At 40.2% G+C, this 21,488-nt stretch overlaps 1 protein-coding gene across 7 annotated transcripts in view; it reads left to right on the top strand.

The window, feature by feature from the left end:
* The window catches only part of Mlh3 (mutL homolog 3), a 44,542-nt gene that overhangs the window by 8,291 nt on the left and 14,763 nt on the right, over positions 1 to 21,488 (top strand). For 2 of the 7 annotated variants that reach the window (XM_048361820.1, XM_048361824.1), the window contains exons 3-8: positions 2,184 to 2,345; positions 3,531 to 6,854; positions 10,821 to 10,919; positions 12,391 to 12,476; positions 14,462 to 14,566; positions 16,738 to 16,810. In XM_048361820.1, the coding sequence (XP_048217777.1) occupies positions 3,593 to 6,854; positions 10,821 to 10,919; positions 12,391 to 12,476; positions 14,462 to 14,566; positions 16,738 to 16,810 (3,625 nt within the window). In that variant the 5' untranslated portion in view covers positions 2,184 to 2,345; positions 3,531 to 3,592. Of the gene's footprint in view, positions 1 to 1,745; positions 1,864 to 2,183; positions 2,346 to 3,530; positions 6,855 to 10,342; positions 10,619 to 10,820; positions 10,920 to 12,390; positions 12,477 to 14,461; positions 14,567 to 16,737; positions 16,811 to 21,488 lie in introns of those variants that run through there. The other 5 variants (XM_048361821.1, XM_048361823.1, XM_048361822.1 and 2 more) reach the window with 5 other exon arrangements.

The raw sequence follows: 21,488 nt of genomic DNA, 5'->3' as shown, positions 1-21,488 counted from the left end.
ATGAAGATGGTCATGTTCAAGCCAAGGAGAGGCCTCAGGAAAAATTCCTGCCAACATTTTTAATCTCAGACTTCTTGTCTCCAGAACCGAGAGAAAGTAAACTGCTGTTTAAGCCACCCAGTCTGTGGAATTTTGTCATGGAGCCTCAACAAACTAAGTAATAAGAATTTTGCCTCATCAGCCCCAGAAGTCTGCTTTGATCAGTTATTTAACAAGTATATAGTAAATACTAGGTTTAAAACTTTGTCATAAGTTCCATTTTTTAAGTGAAGTTTCAGTGAAATTAAGACAGAAAGTAAAAACCAAGTATTGATGGACAGTTCTCAAAACATTTTCTCATGATGTTCTTACAGTTCTGTTCTTCTTTAGTTAGGAAACAGCTTTGCAGGCATTGGGAAGGTACCAAAAAAGTCAATAAAGAGAGTCCTGGTGTCCTCATTTGTAAATTAAGACAGCTGAGCTAGTACTCAGTGTTTTCCATCTCTGGGAAACATTAATTCTAAGATGGAAGGCTCTGGGTTTATTCACTGAGTGCCTACCATAGAACAGGCACTGTTCTTGGCTGCCATGGTAAAGCAGTAAAACAGGCAACATTCCTATCTTCATAAAACTTACATTTCATTGAAGAAAACAAAAAATGAAATATATATTGAAATAAAGATTAGTATGTGCAATAGGAGGAAAAGTGAGAAAAGGCAAAACTTAAGTAAAAACAACTAGATCCTACAAAGTTAAGAAAAGCGCTAGAATTATGGGTAAGAATGTTGAAAGGGGTGAATTGGTCAAGAAACATTGTATTCACAAACTTCTTTATTACATGGCAACTCCTTTGTGCACCTACTTAAAGATAAGTCAAATTTTTTAATGTATATGTATACACAATGAAATTTTACTTGTCTAATAGAAAGAATGGTATTGCATCACTTGCAGAGAAATGGAAGGACCTGGTAAAAATCATGTTAAGTGAAGTAAGTTAGGCTCGGAGAGACAAGGGATACAAGTTTTTTTCTCATGTGGGAGCTAGAATTGGAATATGGAAGCTATAAATACATAAATAAATACTTTGGGGTGGCATGCAAGGGAACACCAATGTATTAACAGAAAAGTATGGTAGATTCAAGACAGAACTCAAAGATGTGATTCCTTAGTAAGGCTAACTTATGGTCAAACACCAGGAAATGGGTACTTAAAAGGGGGGGGGTAAAATCAAGGAGTAGACAAATGAAGAAAGGAAGGGGTGAGAATGCAGTCATAAATCCAATGCATATCCTACATAATTAAGAAAATTTGAGGGAAGGGATGGGGCTGGAAAGGATGGGGGAGAATGTTGAAAGAGGTGACATTGGTCCATATTAATAAACTACTTTGTCGAATGGCAACTCCTTTGTACAGTTAAAGATTTAAAAAAGTATACAGTAAAACAAGAACAACTAGAAAAAAACCCTTCAAAACCATGCTAGAGGGGCCTGGAATGTGGCTTAGCGGTACAGTGCTTGCCTAGCATGCATGAAGGAAGCCCTGGGTTCGATTCCTCAGCACCACATAAACAGAAAAAGCCGGAAGTGGCGCTGTCGCCTTGAGCAAAAAGAAGCCAGGGACAGGCTCAGGCCCAGCGTTCAAGCCCAAGAAAGAAACAGGTCTGGAGCTCTTGGGTACAGTAGGAAGGGACGCTTAGAAAGACTTCCGGTTGGCAACACCTGGTGCGCGTGCGCGCACTGGGACGTCGCGCAGGAAGCGTGCTTGCGGCGCGTCCCCCTTCGAAGCGCATGCTCGCGAGCGCGGGCGCACATCACCTTCCCAAGTTCAGGCGCGCGCCTGGCGTCCGCAGCGGTTGGTGGTCGATTCGGGTGGAGGTGATTTGAGGTGACTGGGGGAAAAGCACGCCACGCAGGGATGATTCCGGGGACCTGCCTAATACCTGGAGGGCCCTGGTGACCGCAGCGGCCTGCTTGGTGGAGCCATACGCTCCAGAGCTCCCGAGAGAGCCCCGCGGCCGAGACCAGCTTGTCGCCTGGTGGAGCGGGGGGGCGGGGCGGGGCGGGGCCTCGGCCCGGCGCGGGGCGTGCCGGGAGGTCCGGCCTATTGCGCCGGCGCCGTGGCGGACCGCGTTAGTCAGAACCCTATTAGTGCTAACCCACGGTAGCTGCCGGCTGCCAAACTATCTTAGCACCTGATTTTCCCAGGCTTGGAAAACCAGCCCTGTCGCCTGCCGAGAGGTCCAGGCCAGCTTCATTCTCGTTTTAGAAGAGATGGACACCTTCCATGGCCCTAGAATCTTACTTTACCTGTGAGAAAAACTTAAAATCAACTTCAGACAGCTCGGTACCATCATCATCATTGCCGAGGTAGTATGTACCCGTATGTAAAGACTGGAAGAAAGTATTACTACAAAAGAATATCAATAATAAGGACATTCTAAACACTATATCAAAGTAATACATAGGCGAGATTTAAAAATCAAAGTAAAGGGGCTGGGGATATGGCCTAGTGGCAAGAGAGCTTGCCTCGTATACATGAGGCCCTGGGTTCAATTCCCCAGCACCACATATACAGAAAGCGGCCAGAAGTGGCGCTGTGGCTCAAGTGGCAGAGTGCTAGCCTTGAGCAAAAGGAAGCCAGGGACAGTGCTCAGGCCCTGAGTTCAAGGCCCAGGACTGGCAAAAAAAAAAAAAAATCAAAGTAAAGGCTTAGTCTTTCCCATTCCCAGCCTCTGTCCCCTGAGGCAACTTGTGTTTAACCAGTAATAGTAATCGCATTTTTTTTTCTTTTTGTTGCTGGTCCTGGAGCTTGAAACTCAGGGGCTTGCATTCTCACCAGGCTTTTTACCTCACAGCTGGTGCTTTAACACTTGAGGCATGCCTCCAGCCCAGCTTTTTTCTGGTTAATTAGAGATAGCATCTTCCAGACTTTGTGCCTAGGGTAGTTTGAAGCTCCCAGTTCTCCAGGTTTTAGCCTCCTGAGTAGTTAGGATTACAAGCATAGGCCACCAGAGTCCTGCTATATTAATTTGTCCTATTTCTACTTCTTCCTACCAACAATGTCATAACGGTTCATTATAAGGTTTTCTAAAAGTCATGGTTATTGTATAATGTATAAATGTTATGAAACTAGCTTGGACTTTTTTCATGAATAATTTCTAACGAATGTTTCTTAGCTGAATTTAATTTAGGCATCTGGTTTTGGTGAAGTGGTTAGGATTTCGAGTGCTGTCTTTATGGGTCAACATCAAGTATAATTATGACTGTTTTAGGGCATGTGGGACTTAGAAAGGAGCAATGAAAATTATGAAATTACAAATGCTCCTTTGGATGTTAAGTTCATTGCACCCAGCATGAGTTTTGTGATCTGCCTAGAAATCAGAGGCTAATTTTGTTTTATTTCATAATTTATCTTAATAAAGATTTCATTTACTTCAAATTATATTTTCCTGTTACGCTTGGGTGAAAATGGGTAATGCTACATAACTGGAGCTTTGATTGTGTGTGTGTGTGTGTGTGTGTGTGTGTATGTTTATGTTTTTCTTCCCATAGGCAATTATTTCAAGTCAGAGAAGGAAACTGGTGCCTGGTTTTTCACCACCTTTCTACCTGCCATGATCAAGTGCTTATCAGTTGAAGTGCAAGCCAAATTGCGGTCTGGTTTGGCCATAAATTCCTTAGGCCAATGTGTTGAGGAACTTGCCCTCAATAGTATTGATGCTGAAGCAAAATGTGTGGCCATCAGGGTGAACATGGAAACTTTCCAAGTTCAGGTGATAGACAATGGATTTGGAATGGGGGGTGATGATGTAGACAAGGTGGGAAATCGTTACTTCACAAGTAAATGCAACTCGGTACAGGACTTAGAGAACCCGAGGTTTTATGGTTTCCGAGGGGAGGCCTTGGCAAGTATAGCTAACATGGCCAGTGCTGTGGAAATTGCATCCAAGAAAAACAGGACAATGAAAACCTTTGTGAAACTGTTTCAGAATGGAAAAGCCCTGAGAGTTTGTGAGGCTGATTTGAATAGACCAAGCACAGGAACAACAGTAACAGTATATAATCTATTTTACCAGTTACCTGTAAGAAGGAAATGCATGGATCCTAGACTGGAGTTTGAGACCGTTAGACAAAGGATAGAAGCTCTTTCGCTCATGCACCCTTCCATTTCTTTCTCTTTGAGGAATGATGTTTCTGGTTCCATGGTTCTTCAGCTCCCTAAAACCAAAAACATATGTTCCCGATTTTGTCAAATTTATGGATTGAGCAAGTCCCAAAAGCTAAAAGAAATAAAATTTAAATATAAGGAATTTGAACTTAGTGGCTATATCAGCTCTGAAGCACACTACAATAAGAATATGCAGTTTTTGTTTGTGAACAGAAGACTAGTTTTGAGGACAAAGTTGCATAAACTCATCGACTTTTTATTACGAAAAGAAAGTATTATATGCAAGCCAAAGAATGGCCCTGCCAGTAGGCAAATGAGTTCAAGTCCTCGGTATCGGTCTGCTCCAGAACTCTATGGGATATATGTGATCAATGTGCAGTGCCAGTTCTGTGAATATGATGTGTGCATGGAGCCAGCAAAAACTCTGATTGAGTTTCAGAACTGGGATACTCTCTTGGCTTGTATTCAGGAAGGAGTGATAATGTTTTTAAAGCAAGAAAAATTATTTGTGGAATTATCAAGGGAAGATATTAAGGAATTTAGTGAAGATAATGATTTTAGTTTATTTGGTGCTACTCTTCAGAAGCACATGTCTTCTCTTGAGAAGAGTGACCAGGACAATTTCCAGGAAGCATGTGATAATATTTTGGATTCCTACGAAGGGTTTAATTTGCAATCAAAATCTGTGAAAAGGAAATTTACTGTAGAAAACATGATTGCAGAGAATTCTAGGGAATCAGAAGGTATCAGAAAAAGGAGACATGACTCATTTTCCTATAGTTTTGAATCAGATGGCCCAGGACATAGTAGAATGACACAATCATCTTTATACAACAAAGACAGCTCTCGCTTAGAATCAAGGATGTTGAAACAAGAAACAGGAGAAGCATCAGAATCTAGAGAAAACGGGAAACATCAGAAACCTTACTTGGAACATAATGCTGTAGACAGCCCATGTGGAGACATTCCACAAACATTTTCAATCCCATTTCAGACACATCATTCTGAGGAGAGTAGGGCAGATGGAGAAATACATAAAGTATATACTACTGTTAATGGCACAGCTTCCAACATCTTGAATAATAGAATTCAAAATCAACTAGAGAAATTTAAAGGTGCTACTGAAACAGACTGCCAATCTCTGCCTTTTGAGTCAACATTATTGAGAATACATAGTGCAGAGAGAGAGAAAGAGAGAGGAGAGCCTCATAGTTATGGAAGAAAAAATGTTTTCACTTATGGACAAGTTAAGTTATGTTCCACTGGCTTTATAACTCATGTAGTACAGAATGAACAAGGTAAAGCAACTGAAGCAGAACATTCATTTAAAAATTATGATCTACCTGGCTCTTGTGCCCAAGAAACATTTGGAAACAGAAAACATCATTCAGTTGAGCTTCCAGACTGCACAGATGTAACCAGCACTTTAAGTAAAAAATCTGTTCAACTTCCCATCAAAAGTTTTTGCAGAACACATACCAGTTATGGACTAGAGAACAAAGCAATAGCAACTAATAAAAATTTTTCTCTTTTTCAGAAAAGTAGTGAAAAATCACACCCAGGTTGCTCATTACCCGATACAGCCTCCTCTTTTGAGTGGGATAGACATGGTGCAAGTGTTAGTAAGAAAGTAGCTAAATTGACTGGTTCCTCCAGACCAGTAATCCGTAAGAAACTAAGCTTGAGTTCACAACTAGGATCCTTGGAGAAATTTAAAAGGGAATATGGGAAGATAAAAAATCCTTTGGATATAGAAGTAGAGGAAAATGTTGAAGTCAGAACCAGTCTCTGTCCTCAAGTTGAACCTGATAGTTCATTGAAAGACAGGAACCACTTAGATCAATCTGATGTTTGTCAAATTACCACTATGAAGCAGAGTGATTCAAATGATGACTGTGAACCAGAAAGTCACATCCTGTCCTCAGAGAAGTTTCCACTCTCTAAAGAAGATTGCTTGGAACAACCAATGCCTTGTTTGAGAGAGAGTCCTGTTACTGTAACAGAGTTCTCTCACTGTAACCAAAGGCTTTTGGATGCTGAGAAGTCACCCGAATCACTAGCCTCTAAATTATCTAGACTGAAGGGTTCTGAAAAAGAGACTCAAGCAATGAAGGAGATGAGTCATTGTAATGAACTTTCAATTTCAGATTCCAGTAGGAAAACCAGTGACTTGTGTAGTGGGCTAACTCTAGATTTTTATGAGTTCCTTGAAAATGAGCATGAGAAAACAGAGAACAGCATCCTCCCAATGTTAGAATCTACCATACAAGATCATCCCTTCAAGAATGGCGGTGAAACACATTTTAACAATGATACAGCAGAGACCACTGTGACACCAGCAGCTCTGTTGGCATTACCCTGTACCAATGATAAAATTACCAGTGAAAATGCTAATGTTCTTATCAGAACTTCAGACCAACAGACAGGAAGTCTTGATTCTCCCAGTCTGGTGGTAATGGGTCAAGTCGAAGATAACACAAACAACCAAAATGAGAGTGAGGAATCTAAAGCAGGAGCTTATGGGGAAAATGACGAGTCAAGTACATCTTCTTTGGATTGGCAGCAATATTTTGACATAACCCTGGGCAGAATGGTATACATCAACAAAATGACTGGCCTTAGCACATTTGTTGCTCCTACTGAGGACATTCAGACTGCTTGTACTCAAGACTTGACAACTGTGGCTGTGGATGTCCTACTTGGGAATGGTAAGTATGTGGTGTGCACTGATCTGAAATGCTTTTGAAGATGGGAATGATGGCCAAGGCACAAGGTAACTATTGTTTAAAGAGATTATCTCAGCAGATGAAACATTTGAAGTTACATTAAGACATGTGTTTTATGGTATACAAAGGTTCTATAGATCCAATGATATTTAAAAATAGAAATCCAAGCTGGGTGCCAGTTGCTCATACTTGTAATTCCAGCTATTCAAGAGGCTGAGATCTGAGGATTGCAGTTTGTTTGTTTTCTTTTTTGCCAGTCCTGGGGCTTGAACTCAGGGCCTGAGCACTGTCTCTGGCTTCTTTTTGCTCAAGGCTAGCACTCTACCACTTGAGCCACAGCACCACTTCCAGCTTTTTTTATATATATGTGGTGCTGAACTATATATGTGGAATTGAACCCAGGCTTCATATATACAAGGCGAGCACTTTACCACTGGGCATATTCCCAGCCCAGGATTGCAGTTTGAAGCCAGCCCAGGCAGGAAAGTCTGTGAGATTCTTACCTCCAGGTAACCAGCACAAGTCTGAAGGTGGAGCTAAGGCTCAAGTGGTAGAGTGCTAGCCTTGACCAAAAAAGCTCAGGGGTAGCACCTAGGCCCTGAGTTCAAGCCCCAGGTCTGCCCTTCCTCCCCACAAAAACAATACAATGAAACACTGATACAGAATATAAGTGTACATATATGTGTTGATGAGATGATGTGTATATGCATAACAGACCCATTTTACTGAAAAATGGTACTGTTAATAGCCAAGAAGACCCACAGTACCCCCTATTCAATATATTCCTCACTATCAAACATATATCTCCCCCAGAAATTTGTCTTTAAAGTTTCTCTATCCGGCATCAGCTAATGGCTAGAATGATTCTATAACCTCTGATGATTTTTCAATAAAATCTGTGGCTCACAACAGTACTAGTTTATGCACTTATTTTTCCCCAGAAAATAAGACAATAACATTTTCAATTTTTTCCAGTATATATTATCATAACTATACTTTTCAAGTATATATCACACGATAATCCACTTGATGTGATTTTTTTATGTGAAGATGTTCAGAGGACACTAATGTGGCAGTTAGATCATACCACAAGACTACATCAGAGCCTGGACTGAGACACTGGGTTCTCAGGTCTCCCCTTACTGTTGAAAGTGACATTCTTTTGGCAGTGGGTTGAGAGCCAGATGTTGGGAGATGGTAATGCTGATTGCCATCTGGCTGTAATCTTGGCTTTCACTAGTAAGATAAATATTAAATCTATATCCACATTAAAACTCTTGAATGTTGCAAAACCATGTAAATTGTATGAATATAATTACGAATTAACCTAGAATTTCTCTTTGAGGATTAATATTAAATAGACCGAAGTCGGTCTATTTAAGTTTAAATAACATTCATTTTTAAGTTTTTTTGGTTTTATTCTTGTGAAAAAAATCACTATTGTAACTTTCAAAGTATGCAATAGGAAGAGTAAGTACTTTTCTTTCAGTATTGTTCTTGACTATCAAGTTACTCTTAAAGCAATTTTATGTGCTTTTCTGTGTAGGTCATTTCATGTCCTGGTTTGTACAGAGTGCTTAGCTGAGGTACAGCTAAGGCACCAGCACCTCATCTTGAACTGCAGCTGCTTCTGTTATGATGCCAAAAACTAACTGGATGACATTAAACTGAGAAGGTTCTTGCCAAAAAATAGAGGGAAATTTTAGTTGTCATATTCAACATAAACATCTGCTTCTGTTAAATAAATCTAGTCATTTAAAACACTTCAATCCACTTAACTTTCTAGATTAGCATATCTTTTTTTTTTTTCCCCTCTCAGTTGTGGGGCTTGAACTCTGGGCTTGAGAGCTGTCCCTGAACTCTTCAGCTCAGCTAGCACTCTACCACTTGAGCCACAGCACCACTTCCAGTTTTCTGGTGGTTGATTGGAGATAGGAGTCTTAGAGACTTTCTTTCCCCGGTTGGTTTTGAACCATGATTCTCAGCCTCCTGAGTAGCTAGGATTACAGGCATGAGCCACTGGCTCCCAGCTAGATTAACATATTTTATAGTGAATGTCTGAGCATTATGTTAACTCCTAATTTCCCAACGAAGAATATTTTTGGTACAAGTTCTATGAAAGGATAGGCCCTTAGTACACCCCCCATTCATATGGAATATTATCTTACTGGAAATGATTTATGTTAGACATGTACAGGAGAATACTAGGACATGGTTGAACCATGCATGAAAATGCTACATGTAATAAATTATTAGGAGATAATTTTGTTGTAGATAAGAAAATATGTATAAATGTCATTTTAAGTGGTGCCAAGTCCCCAAGCCCTGGAAACAATTCCTTTAGAAATAATCATTTGCCAAGTTCTGTTGCTTGTGCCTGTAATTTTAGTTACTCAGGAAGCTGAGATCTGAGGATCATGGTTCAAAGTCAGTCCAGGTGAGAAAATCTGTGAAACTCTTTATCTCCAATAATCACTAAAATAGGGGGCTGGGGATATGGCCTAGTGGCAAGAGTGCCTGCCTCATATACATGAGGCCCTGGGTTTGATTCCCCAGCACCACATATACAGAAAATGGCCAGAAGTGGCGCTGTGGCTCAAGTGGCAGAGTGCTAGCCTTGAGCAAAAAGAAGCCAGGGACAGTGCTCAGGCCCTGAGTCCAAGCCCCAGGACTGGCAAAAAAAAAAAAAAAAAAAAAAAAAAAAAAAATCACTAAAATGTTTGAAGTGGAGTTGTGGCTCAAGTTGTAGATTGCTAGCCTTTAGCAAAAAAAGCTCAGGGACAGTACCCTGAATTCAAGCCCCAGGAACACAACACATGCACACTTTTTTTTTTTTTTTTTTTTTTTGCTGTTGTTTCTTGGGTCTTGCCCACAGTAGACAAGCACTGTACTACTGAGCTATATCTCAGACTTTAATAAAAACTGTGTTTAATTCAATCCTTATCTTGTACCTTAGTTCTCAGTATATCTAGTTCTTCTCCAACAATTTATGTTTTTGAAATAGTAGCTTCAGCATATATCGCTGTTGCTCAAACCTGTCAAATTCAGCCATTGTTTCTAAAACTCTTCAGAGAATTGGTAGAATTTCATCTAGTCTTATCCAACTTTGGAGTTTGGAATGAGAGCCTTTCATTGTTGATCCTTTCATGTATTGCATTGTGTTAAGTTGTTGCATTGTGGGTAACTTTCAGCACTTCACAGTCTTATTGAGAAGACAACTATGTAAATATGATTCTGGCACAGTGAAGTAAGTCTTTTTTTTTTTTTTTTGGCCAGTCCTGGGCCTTGGACTCAGGGCCTGAGCACTGTCCCTGGCTTCCTTTTGCTCAAGGCTAGCACTCTGCCACTTGAGCCACAGCGCCACTTCTGGCCATTTTCTGTATATGTGGTGCTGGGGAATCGAACCCAGGGCTTCATGTATACGAGGCGAGCACTCTTGCCACTAGGCCATATCCCCAGCCCAAGTAAGTCTTATAGTAGAGACATATTGAGGATAAAATGCAAAACACTGGGGATTTTCACAGGTTATACTAAGTTGTAGCTAATAGTTAAAGACAACTCTATGTCTAACACAAGGTTTTCTGGGTAATTATGTATTGTAGGATATTTAGCAGCATCTCTGGCCTTTATCTGCTAGATTCTACTAGCACCATTCACCCAAGTTATGACAATAAAAAAAAATCTCAAGCTACTGCCAAATATCCCCCAATGCAAATCTACACTTGTTGAGAATCACTATGACCTAGGTCTTCATTCTTTTTGGCTTAGATGGATAATTAGATAACACATTTATGTAGATATTAGCAGATTCATTTCATTAAGGAACTGTTTCCCCATTTCATGTTTGATAATCTCACATTCATTTTATGGAGGTTTTATGTAATTTAATTTTTAATAACTTATGTGTATATTGAGTTCAAATTTCTAGGTTTTCTTTTTTATGTTTAGGGTCTCAGTACAGATGTCATCCTTTTAGAAGCAACCTTATTCTTCCTTTCCTTCCAAGACCTCGGGAAGAGAGGATTGTGCTGAGACAGAATATCAGAGGTGGGAGCAATAGCACAGATTGTCGGGCCACCTAGTCCACTCCATACCACCTTGTACAAAAAACAAAGCGCAGTTGCATTGTTGAGCTTGATCAGTGCCAGCTGTGCCTTACTGGAGCCAGGAATTCCCCACGGCCCTATTTCACAGCAGAACTAAGTAATTCAGCACATGCATTTAGATCAGAAATTACTTTTCCAGACTTGAGGTCAGTATTGTGATTATGCGTAGTCTGTGGTGTGTTGTAATTGGGAAAATGTTTCTTATTTTTAAAGGTTAGAGTTTCACTCCACATTGCAATAGTTTGATCTAGGTAAAACTCTTGGAAGAAAAGCTACAGACATCTATTATTTCTCTGTTTCTAAAAATAGATAAGGTATACTTTTACCTAGAGGCCGTGAGGTTACTATTTTTTATGTTGTTGTTTGGTTTTGTTTCTTGGCAGTGCGGGGGTTTGAGCTCAGGGCCTCATATTCTATAGTTCAGCGTTTTCCATTCAAGGCTGACACTACCACTTGAGCCACACCTCTACTTCTGGGTTTTCTCTGGCTAATTGGAAGAGTCTGGATTTTTCTAGCTGGCTTTGAACTGCATCTCTCAGATCTCAGCCTCTTGAATAAGCTAGGATTATAGGAATGAGCCATCAGGACCAGGTATGCACTTCATCTCCAAAGAAGCTACTGAGTTTATCTTCAAGAAGTGTATTCTGAATTATCTCTTTTAAACAGTTTTAAAAGTAACTTATCAAAGCAAATTAGAGATATAACCAAAAGAATGTTTCTAGAATATCTGATCTTTGGTCTTGAGGCTGTAACCAAATATGAGAAGCTTCTTCCTCTTCCCTTTCTTCCCCCCGCCCCCACCTTCCCTCCCCTTCCTCCCCCTTCCTCCCCCTTCCTCGATCTCACTCTTTCGTGGTACTGTGGACTGAATTTAGAACTTGGGTGTTCTCAGCAAGTATTCTACCACTAGTGGATATTCCCATCCCTTTTTAAAAAATTACAGGTATAGGTTGTCACTCAGCCCCCTGTGGTTTTGTTATTGTTTTTGCAGTTCTGGGATTTGAGTCCAGGGTTGGGGCTGGGAATGTGGCTCAAGTGGTAGAGTGCCTACTTAGCAAGCCTGAATTCAAACCCAGAATGAAAAAAAAAGAAAAGGAAAGAGGGAGGGGGGAAGGAAGGAAGGAAAGAAGGAAGGAAGGAAGGGAGGGAGGGAGGGAGGGAGGGAGGGAGGGAGGGAGGGAGGGAGGGAGGGAGGGAGGGAGAAGAAAAAAGGGAGGGAGGGAAAGAGAGAGAGAGAAAAAAAAAGAAATTGAACACAGGGTTAGGCAAGCACACTACAGTTTGATCTCTTCCAGGGCTTCTTTTTGTTTTTACATTTTTAAAGAAAATTAATATCAGTTGTACAAGATGATTTCATTTTGACATGTCCCTGGAGTCTGCAATTCCAGTTTTACCTGTCTCTTTTGTCCTAGATGCTGTTGCTGATGCTGTTGGTAGTGAATCACTAAAGTCTTTATTTTCAGAATGGGACAATCCAATATTTGCCCGTTACCCAGAGGTGGGTCTGAAGTACTTTTTCTTTCTTTACCTATTTTTGAGCTTTATCTAAGCTTGATATGGGCTTGAATAACTGACTATACTAATTCATAATTATGAATAGAAACTAGGCATGTTCCCAAATGTTTTATTTGGAAATTAATGTTTAATATTGAGAGGGAGAAGCTCAGGCATTTTGAATTAAACATGTATCATCAGTGTGTGAATGAATAATGCATTCAGTATTCAGGGTGATGATAATAAAATGGTTATCTCTAGATAAAGCAATGAGTCTTGTACTGCAGAAGCAGTTCATCATTGGCCTAGATGCATGTGGTTTCTGTAAGGTCTACCCCAGGAGGGCTCGGTGCAGATGCCCCCACCTGTCTAAACTCTCTGCCCTGTACCTGTGTTACCTAGGTAGCCTGACCCTGGCCCTGCCTTACCTAGGGCAGGGAGGTGTGGCCAGGTAAGGAGAGGTAGCTGCCTCTAGTAACCTAGGTAACACAGATACTGGACAGAGACTTCAGACAGGCAGGGGCATGTGCTTGGAGCTCTCTCCAGGTGGACCTTACAGTTTCCTCAGTGTGTCATCACAGAATGTATTGTGTGTCAGTGAGAGTGGGTAATAGATGAGCCTTTGACTACTGATTCTTTGGTCAAGATGACTTTAAAGACTTGACGGAGCATCAGCAAATTGTTCTTTTTTTTTTTTTTTGCCAGTCCTGGGCCTTGGACTCAGGGCCTGAGCACTGTCCCTGGCTTCTTTTTGCTCAAGGCTAGCACTCTGCCACTTGAGCCACAGTGACACTTCTGGCCATTTTCTGTATATGTGGTGCTGGGGAATCAAACCCAGGGCCTCATGTATACGAGGCAAGCACTCTTGCCACTAGGCCATATCCCCAGCCCAGCAAATTGTTCTTAAACAGTATTGGTTTTTGTCAGCAGGTTTTTGGTTTGTTTTTTGCCAGTCCTGAGGCTTGAACTCAGGACCTGAGCACTGTCTCTGGCTTCTTTTGCTCAAGCTAGCACTCTACCGCTTGAGCCACACCACCACTTCTGGCTTTTTCTCTTTATGTGGTGCTGAGGAATTGAACCTAGGGCTTCATGCATGCTAGGCAAGCACTCTACCACTAAGCCACATTCCTAGCTCTGTCACCAGTTTTGTTCATGAAACATGTTAGGTGGAATGGAGCTGTAGCTCACATGGTAGAGTGCTAGCCTTGAGCAAAAAAGCTCAAAAAAGCTCAAGTCCAGTATCTAGACCTTGAGTTCAAGCCCCAGAACTGGCACAAACAAACAAAAAATTATTAGTTAAGACTATTATTAGATGTTGAGCGAGACAAGCCTAGAACACAGAAAACAAAGGGGCATGATCTCCTTGATATATGACTGTTAAGGTGGTGGCTGGGGGAGACAGTGGAGACCAGGTCTGCGAAACCAAAAACTTCTTGTCAAATGGTATTTCCCTCAGGTTTGGGTCAGCGACCCTACATTATGTAACTAAAACCAAACAACTACTCAACATATAAAGGTCAAAAACAGACCTCTCAGTGGATCACAATAGCTCAAAAGCTATGTATATATGTTCATATAAGACAAGGATAAGCAAACTCTATTGTTGATGTTACATTTAAAGTCCTAAGTGAATTTCCTTTGGTAGGCCACGTGGCTACTGTATATGTTTTTGATACACATATTGTATATATGTCTACCTGATCTAGGGAAGGGAAAGAAAAACAGGGTGTAAGATATCACAAGAAATGTATACACTGCCCTATTATGTAACTGTACCCCTTTTGCACAACACCGTGTCAAAAAATTTTTTTAATTAATAAACAAAGACTATTATTAGAGTCTTTGAATCAAAGTTTCTTGAATTCAGCCTACTTCTAGTAGGCAAAAGTGAATATTTTTAAAGGACTTAGAGAGCCTTGGTGGGAAAAAAAAGTTCCACAAACATAAAAAAATTCATATTTAAATTATGTTTTTGCTGGATCTTTCTAGGTTGCTGTTGATGTAAGCAGTGGTCAGGCTGAGAGCTTAGCAGTTAAAATTCATAACATCTTGTATCCCTACCGCTTCACCAAAGAAATGATTCATTCAATGCAGGTAAAAACTGACTTTCAAATCCATGTAAAGCCTAAGTTAGACTAACCTTTGTTGTGAAATTTGTTTTTTTGTTTTTAGTACTATGGAGTTTGAACTCTTGCCCAGCTTGATTGCTATGGTGGCACTTTACCACTTAAGCCATGTCCTCCAGCTTTGCTTTTTGCTGGTTATTTTGGAGATACCAGCTTTTTGAGTAAGTGGGATTACAGATGTAAGCTACTGGCACCTAATGAAATTGGATTTATTTAATGATAGAGACCATGTTGGCCAAGGTTGGTTTTTTTTTTTTGTTGTTGTTGTTTGCCAGTCCTGGGCTTGGACTCAGGGCCTGAGCACTGTCCCTGAGCTTTTTGCTCAAGGCTAGCACTCTACCAGCGTTTTCTGTGTCTGAGGTACTGAGGAATCGAACCCAGGGCTTCATGCATGTTAAGCAAACACTCTACTAGTAAGCCACATTCCCAGCCCTGTTTTTCTTGTTTTTTTTTTGTTTATTAATTGAACACAAATTTTTTTACAAGGTGTTGTACAAAAAGGGTACAGTTACATAGTAGGGCAGTGTGTACATTTCTTGTTATATCTTACATCCTGTTTTTCTATCCCTTCTCTAGGTCAGGTAGACATATATACAATATACAATGTATCAAGAACATATACAGTATTCACAGACTTGGTCTCTACTGTCTCTCCGTCTCCCTTTGTTAACAGTCATATATCAGGGAGATCATGCCCCTTTGTTTTCTGTGTTCTAGGCTTGTCTCGCTCAACATTATTTGTTTGAGTTCTGACCATTTCCCTGCGAATAACAATATTTCACCATTCCTAATCGCTATGTAATATTCCATTGTGTATAAGTACCATATTTTTTTGATCTATTCGTCTGTGGAGGGGCATCTGGGTTGTTTCCATATTTTGGCTATTGTGAATTGTGCCACGATAAACATGGAGGTACAAATGTCTTTTTGATATCTTGGGGTTTGCTGTTTAGGATAGATGCCTAGGAGTGGTATGGCTGGGTCATAGGGTAGGTCTATATTGAGCTTTTTGAGAAACCTCCATACTGTTCTCCAAAGTGGTTGTACTAATTTGCACTCCCACCAACAATGGAGAAGGGTTCCTCTTTCCCCGCACCCCCTCCAGCATTTGTTGTTTCCTGAGTTCAGAGTATAGGCCATTCTAACTGGGGTGAGGTGGTATCTCAGGGTTGTTTTTATTTGCATTTCCTTTACTAGCAGGGATGTTGAGCATTTCCTCATGTGTTTCTTTGCCATTTTTATATCTTCTCTTGTGAAGTCTCTCTTTAGCTCTTTTGCCCATTTCCTAATAGGTTTATTGGGCTTGGAGGGGCTTAGTGTTTTGAGTTCTCTGTAGATGACAGATATCAGGCCTTTGTCTGTTGCTGTGCTGGTAAATATCCTTTCCCATATCGTTGGCTGTCTTTCTATTTTGGTGGCTATGTCCTTAGCTGTGCAGAAACTTTTTAATTTGTAGTAGTCCCATTTGTCAAGTCTTTCCCCTATTTGTTGTGCCCCTGGGACTCTATTCAGGAAGTTCCTTCCTGTGCCTATAAGTTCTAGCGTCTTTTCTACTCTGTCCTTCAGTAGTTTCAAGGATTCAGGTCTGATATTGAGGTCCTTGATCCATTTTGAGTTGATCTTGGTGCATGGTGATAAGCTTGGGTCTACTTTGAGTTTTCTGCATATGGCTGCCCAGTTCTCCCAGCACCAGTAGTTGAAGAGGCTATGTTTATTCCATTGTATGTCTTTAGCTCCTTTGTCGAATATCAGTTGGCTGTAAGAGTGCGGTTTTATTTCTGGGTCTTCAATTCTAATCCATTGGTCTTCCGATCTGTTTTTATACCAATACCATGCTGTGTTTTTCTTGTTTTTAATCTCATAGAATTTGTATCATCAGGAGAAAAGCAAGACATTAATTCTAATTACAAAGATACCCTAGTCTGTGTCCTCTCATAGTTTTCCCTCTGTTCCTATCCTCTGACCATTCTATATGCCTAATTTTTATCCTTCCTAAGGACTCCCTTAGGTTCAGTAGTACCTTTCTCATCTTACATGTGAATGGTATAATGTAAAATAAGGTACTTTTTTTATTTCTATGCAAATCAGCCTATGCCAATGTTTATTTAGTGTTGTTCCACTTATCTGACTGTATGGCAGGTTCTCCAGCAAGTGGATAACAAGTTTATTGCCTGCTTAATGAGCACTAAGACTGAAGAGAATGGCAGAGAAGGTAAGAATAGAGTTTAGTTTTAATTAACAAGCTAACTGAACTTCTGATAACTTTTAAAGTTACTTTTGGCTGGGCATTACTGGCTTATGCGTTTAATCCCTACTTAGGAGACTGAGTTCTAAGGATCACAGTTTAAGCCAGTAGAGGTAGAAAAGGTTGAGAGATTCAACCTCCAATTAACCAGCAAAAAAGCTGGGTTGGAGGTATGGTTCAAGTGGAAGAGCACCAACTGTGAGTAAAAAAAGCCAGGGTGAGATACTGACACACACAAAAAGTATCTTTTGGTATACAGTGACTTAGACATTAGGAAAATTGATCTAAATTAAGAACATTCTGAAGTAACAGATTAAAAGTATATTAGGGTTTTGTTTTGTATTGTTTTGTTTTGGTTGGTTTTTTTTTTGTTTTTTTTTTTTTGGTTGTAGGGCTTGAACTTTGGTCCTGAGCTCTGTTCCTGAGCTCTTCAGCTCAAGGCTAGCACTCTACCACTTGAATCACAGCGCCACTTCCAGTTTTCTGGTAATTAATTGGAGATAAGAGTCTCATGGACTTTCCTGCTGGCAATCCTCAGATATCAGCCTCCTTAGTAGCTAGGATTACAGACATGAGCCACCAGCGCTTGGCAGTATATTAGTTTAATGTGTATACATACATATGCACATATGTATGCATAAGATACACACTAAACTATAAGTAATGTTGCCTGTAACCACGTGCCAGTGGCTCATGCCACTTGAGGATTGTAGTTCAAAGCCAGCCAGGGCCAGAAAGTCTGTGAACTAGAGGTGGTGCTGTGGTCAAAATGGTAGAGCATTAGCCTTGAGTGAAACTGCTTAGGGACAGTGCCCAGACCAAAAGAAAAAGAAAAAAGTGAGAGTGGGAAAAAGGAGAATTTCATCTATTACTCCTTTAAAAAAAAAATTAGGGGCAGTATGAATTCAAGGACTTGCTTGGCCAGTACTCTACCACTTGAGCTATACCTCCATCCTTAAAATATTTGTGTCGTTAACTTTTTGTTTGTTTGTTTGTCACTCCTGGGCCTTGGAATCAGGACCTGAGCACTGTCCCTGGCTTGTTTTTGCTCAAAGCTAGCACTCTGCCATTTGAGCCACAGCACCACTTCTGGTCATTTTCTATATATGTGGTGCTGGGGAATCGAACCCAGGCCTTCATGTATACGAAGGCAAGCACTCTTGCCACTAGGCCATATTCCCAGCCCTGTGTCATTAGCTTTTTAATAATCTTTTTTTGTTTCTTCTCTAAAACAAGAGGAAGTTTATATTATGAATTAGGTTCATCAGAGTTTTTAGAATTTCTTGGTGACCCACTTTAATATAAACAGTAATAGTTTGACACTAATTCACTCAACAAATATTGTTTGAGTGCCTATTGTATGCCAGAGACTATTCTAGGCCCTAGAGATACAATAATGAGAAAAACAGATATTCTAAAGAAACATAATTGTACAATCACATAAAACTTTACCTACATCTCCTATAGAGGAGAAATTGAATGGAGAAGCAGACAGTGTACGAACCCATGTTGTGCATGATAACATGAGCCCTATAGGGCTCTAAGCATATTCACACAAACCAAGTAACTAAAGAATGGTATACTTAGGGGAGGAGTCTGAAGGTTAAACTCCTCTCAAGAACTAATTCTTCCTATACCAGGAAGCAGAAACATGTTTTTGAGGGGAAGACATCAGGGAGGAAGAGCAAATGGAGGGAGGAAGGATTAGCAAATGCAGTCATTATAGTCAATGTACACTGTGTGAAAATTGAACTACATAACCTGAGGGTGGGGATGGAAGGATGAGCAATGGGGAGAACTATAGAAGGAGTGACAGGGATCAAGATGCACTGTACTCAGCCTGGCTTAGGAAATTGTAACCTCTTTGTATAACTACATCATAATGAAATAAAAAACTTATGTTGGAGATTTAGTTTTGTCAGATAGGTCATGGAGAAGATCTGGGTAAACTAAAGCCTAAAGTGTGAAAATGTCAAATAAGAGAATGAATAACCTTGTGATTTCCTCTCCTTAGGTGCACGTAAGCAGGGCAGTGCAGCTAGAGACAAGTCTAAAGAAATAGATAGGAGCCAGATCTTCAATGCCAGTTAAAAGCTTTGCTTTGTCCTAACAACCAACTGGAAACAATGGAAAGTTTTTTTTTTCTTTTTTTCTTGATTTTTAAAAAATATTTTAAAGGTAGCGATGCCATATCATACTGTATTTATTTTCTTGTGTATCAATTTATTATTTTGCTGGTCCTTGGGTTTGAACTCTGGGCCTGAGTGCTGTCCCTCACCTTTTGTGCTCAAACCTAGTACTCCACCACAGCTCTACTTTCAACTTCTGGAGGTTAATTGGACATAAGCATTTCATGGACTTTCCTGCCCCTGCTGGCTTCGAACTGCAATCCACAGATCTCAGCCTCCTGAGTAGGTGTGAGCCACCAGCAACCCGCTACTTTTTTTTTTTTTAACTGTATTTAAGTGGCAGAATTCATCGTATTAGTGTATGAGTACAGTGTATCTTGTTCATGTCAGTTCTCCCCCATTTCTCCCAATCTCATCTGTCCGTTTTCACATTCTTCTTTTTTTTAAGATTGTTCTGGTTGCAACATGGAGAATGTAATGAGTCAGGGTGGAGTTCCAGTAACTTCAGAGGAATTATTTGGAGAATACTGCAGTATCTAAGAAATGATAATTGGCTGGAGCCCTGGTGAATAGGAAAGTGAATGCATTGTGGAAATATTCAGGAGATGAAGTCAACAGGGCTTGGTAATGGATTAGATATGAGGGAGATATATCAAAAATGACCTTTAGTTTTCTGGCCTCCATAACTGAGTGAATAGTGTTGAAAACCAGATTGGAGATGGAGAAAGCTGGGATGGTAAAAAATCACGACTTTAAATTCTCTTTGATGTGTTCAAGAAGAGATGGCAAAAGTGCATTTGAATATTACAAGTATAGACTGTAATGCTCCAACCTGTTGATATAAATTTGAGTTGTTAGCATAAAGTTGGTCATTGAAATCCTAGGAGTAAATTTTATCACCCGAAAGAAAGGTGACGAGATGTCTTGAATCTAAAATAATTCTAGCACTTAACAGCTCAGTAGCAAAATATGAACCAGCAAAAGAAATTTTGAAGGGCCAGCTGGAGAAACAGGAAGAAAAGAGAAGAATGTTATGTTACAGAGGCAAGATTTCATGCCAGACGATGTTTCAGAGCTATTAAGTAGAAGATTGTTTAATTTTTGTGACAGTAGAGATCAGAGACTTCATCAAGTAAGAGCTGATTGAGAACAGGTGGACAAGTTGTTAATGGCAACTGTAAGGCGAGATGAAGAAATCTGAGATAGGGAGGAGAGAGACTAGAGGAAGGGTAGATATTACAGTGAGAAAATGACTTTTAAAGGCTTAAATGAGAGAATCTTGAGCAGAATTACAAGTGACTACCATTTCTACAATTTTGCTTTCTGTAATTTCAGTTACCTACAGTCAGCCAGGGTCAGAATACTAAATGGAAAATTCTAGAATTCATTCATAAGTTTTAAATTTTATACCATTTTGAGTAGTATGAATTGTCCCACTCAGGAAGTTGGTCCTTGGTCCAGTGTATCCACACTATGTACATTACCCTCCTGTTAGTCACTTAGTATCTGTTTCCCTTATCCCTGCTGACTTTCCTGGTATTGGAGTGTTATGTACAAGTAACCTTTATTTTACTTCATAGTGCTTCCTAAGTGCAAGATTGAGGATGCTGGCAATTTTATTGTGATACACTGCTATTGTTACTTTTACTAATTTATAAGCTAAACTATTTATCATAGGTTTGTGGGTATAGAAAAAATACTTTATTCAGAGCTTAGAACTACCTGAAGTTCCAGGCGTGCACTGAGTGTCTTGGAATGTATCTCCGAGGGAAAGAAGAGATTGTTGTTCTAGGAGTGCTAGATACTAGGTTCCTGAAAAGGCCATGTGGCAGAGAGCTCCAGATTCCTAGAGCTTCAAGGAAGTACTTCCAAAGTTAAAAATAAGCCATTCTGGGGCTGGGAATGTACATTAGTGGTAGAGTACTTGCCTAACATGCATGACGGACGCCCTGGGTTCGATTCCTCAGTGCCACATATACAGAAAAGCCAGAAGTGGCGCTGTGGCTCAAGTGGTAGAGTGCTAGCCTTGAGCAAAAAGAAGCTAGGGACAGTGCTCAGGCTTTGAGTTCAAGCCCCAGGACTGGGGAAAAAAAAAAAGTAGGTCATTCTCTTTGTATTTGGAAACATTCTCTCTACCTTGTTTAGTAATATTGCAGATCAAAGGTAAATTAATTGAAAACTGTCAGAATCATCTGAATGTGGAATTCATATTGTTTTATTATTTCTAGGAAAATGAGGTCTTGAAGGGGAAGTTTTGATCAGTCGGAATTCTTTGTGCCTTTTGTTTTCCCAGTACTGGGAGCGTTTCATGCTTAGTAAGCAAGTACCTGAGCCATAACCCCAGTCTTTTTTGTTGCTTTTTGTTGTTCTTGATCATGAGGCTTGAACTCAGGGCTGGGGCATTGTTCCCTGCACTCTTTTGCTCAGCTAGCACTCTACCACTTGAGCTACAGCACCACTTCTGGTTTGCTTGTGATTAGTTAGAGATAAAAGAGTCTCAGGACTTTTCTGCCTGG

Source organism: Perognathus longimembris, chromosome 14, assembly GCF_023159225.1.
Source record: "Perognathus longimembris pacificus isolate PPM17 chromosome 14, ASM2315922v1, whole genome shotgun sequence".
In the NCBI taxonomy this organism is placed as follows: domain Eukaryota; kingdom Metazoa; phylum Chordata; class Mammalia; order Rodentia; family Heteromyidae; genus Perognathus; species Perognathus longimembris.
This window is presented reverse-complemented; position numbering and strand designations above follow the sequence as displayed.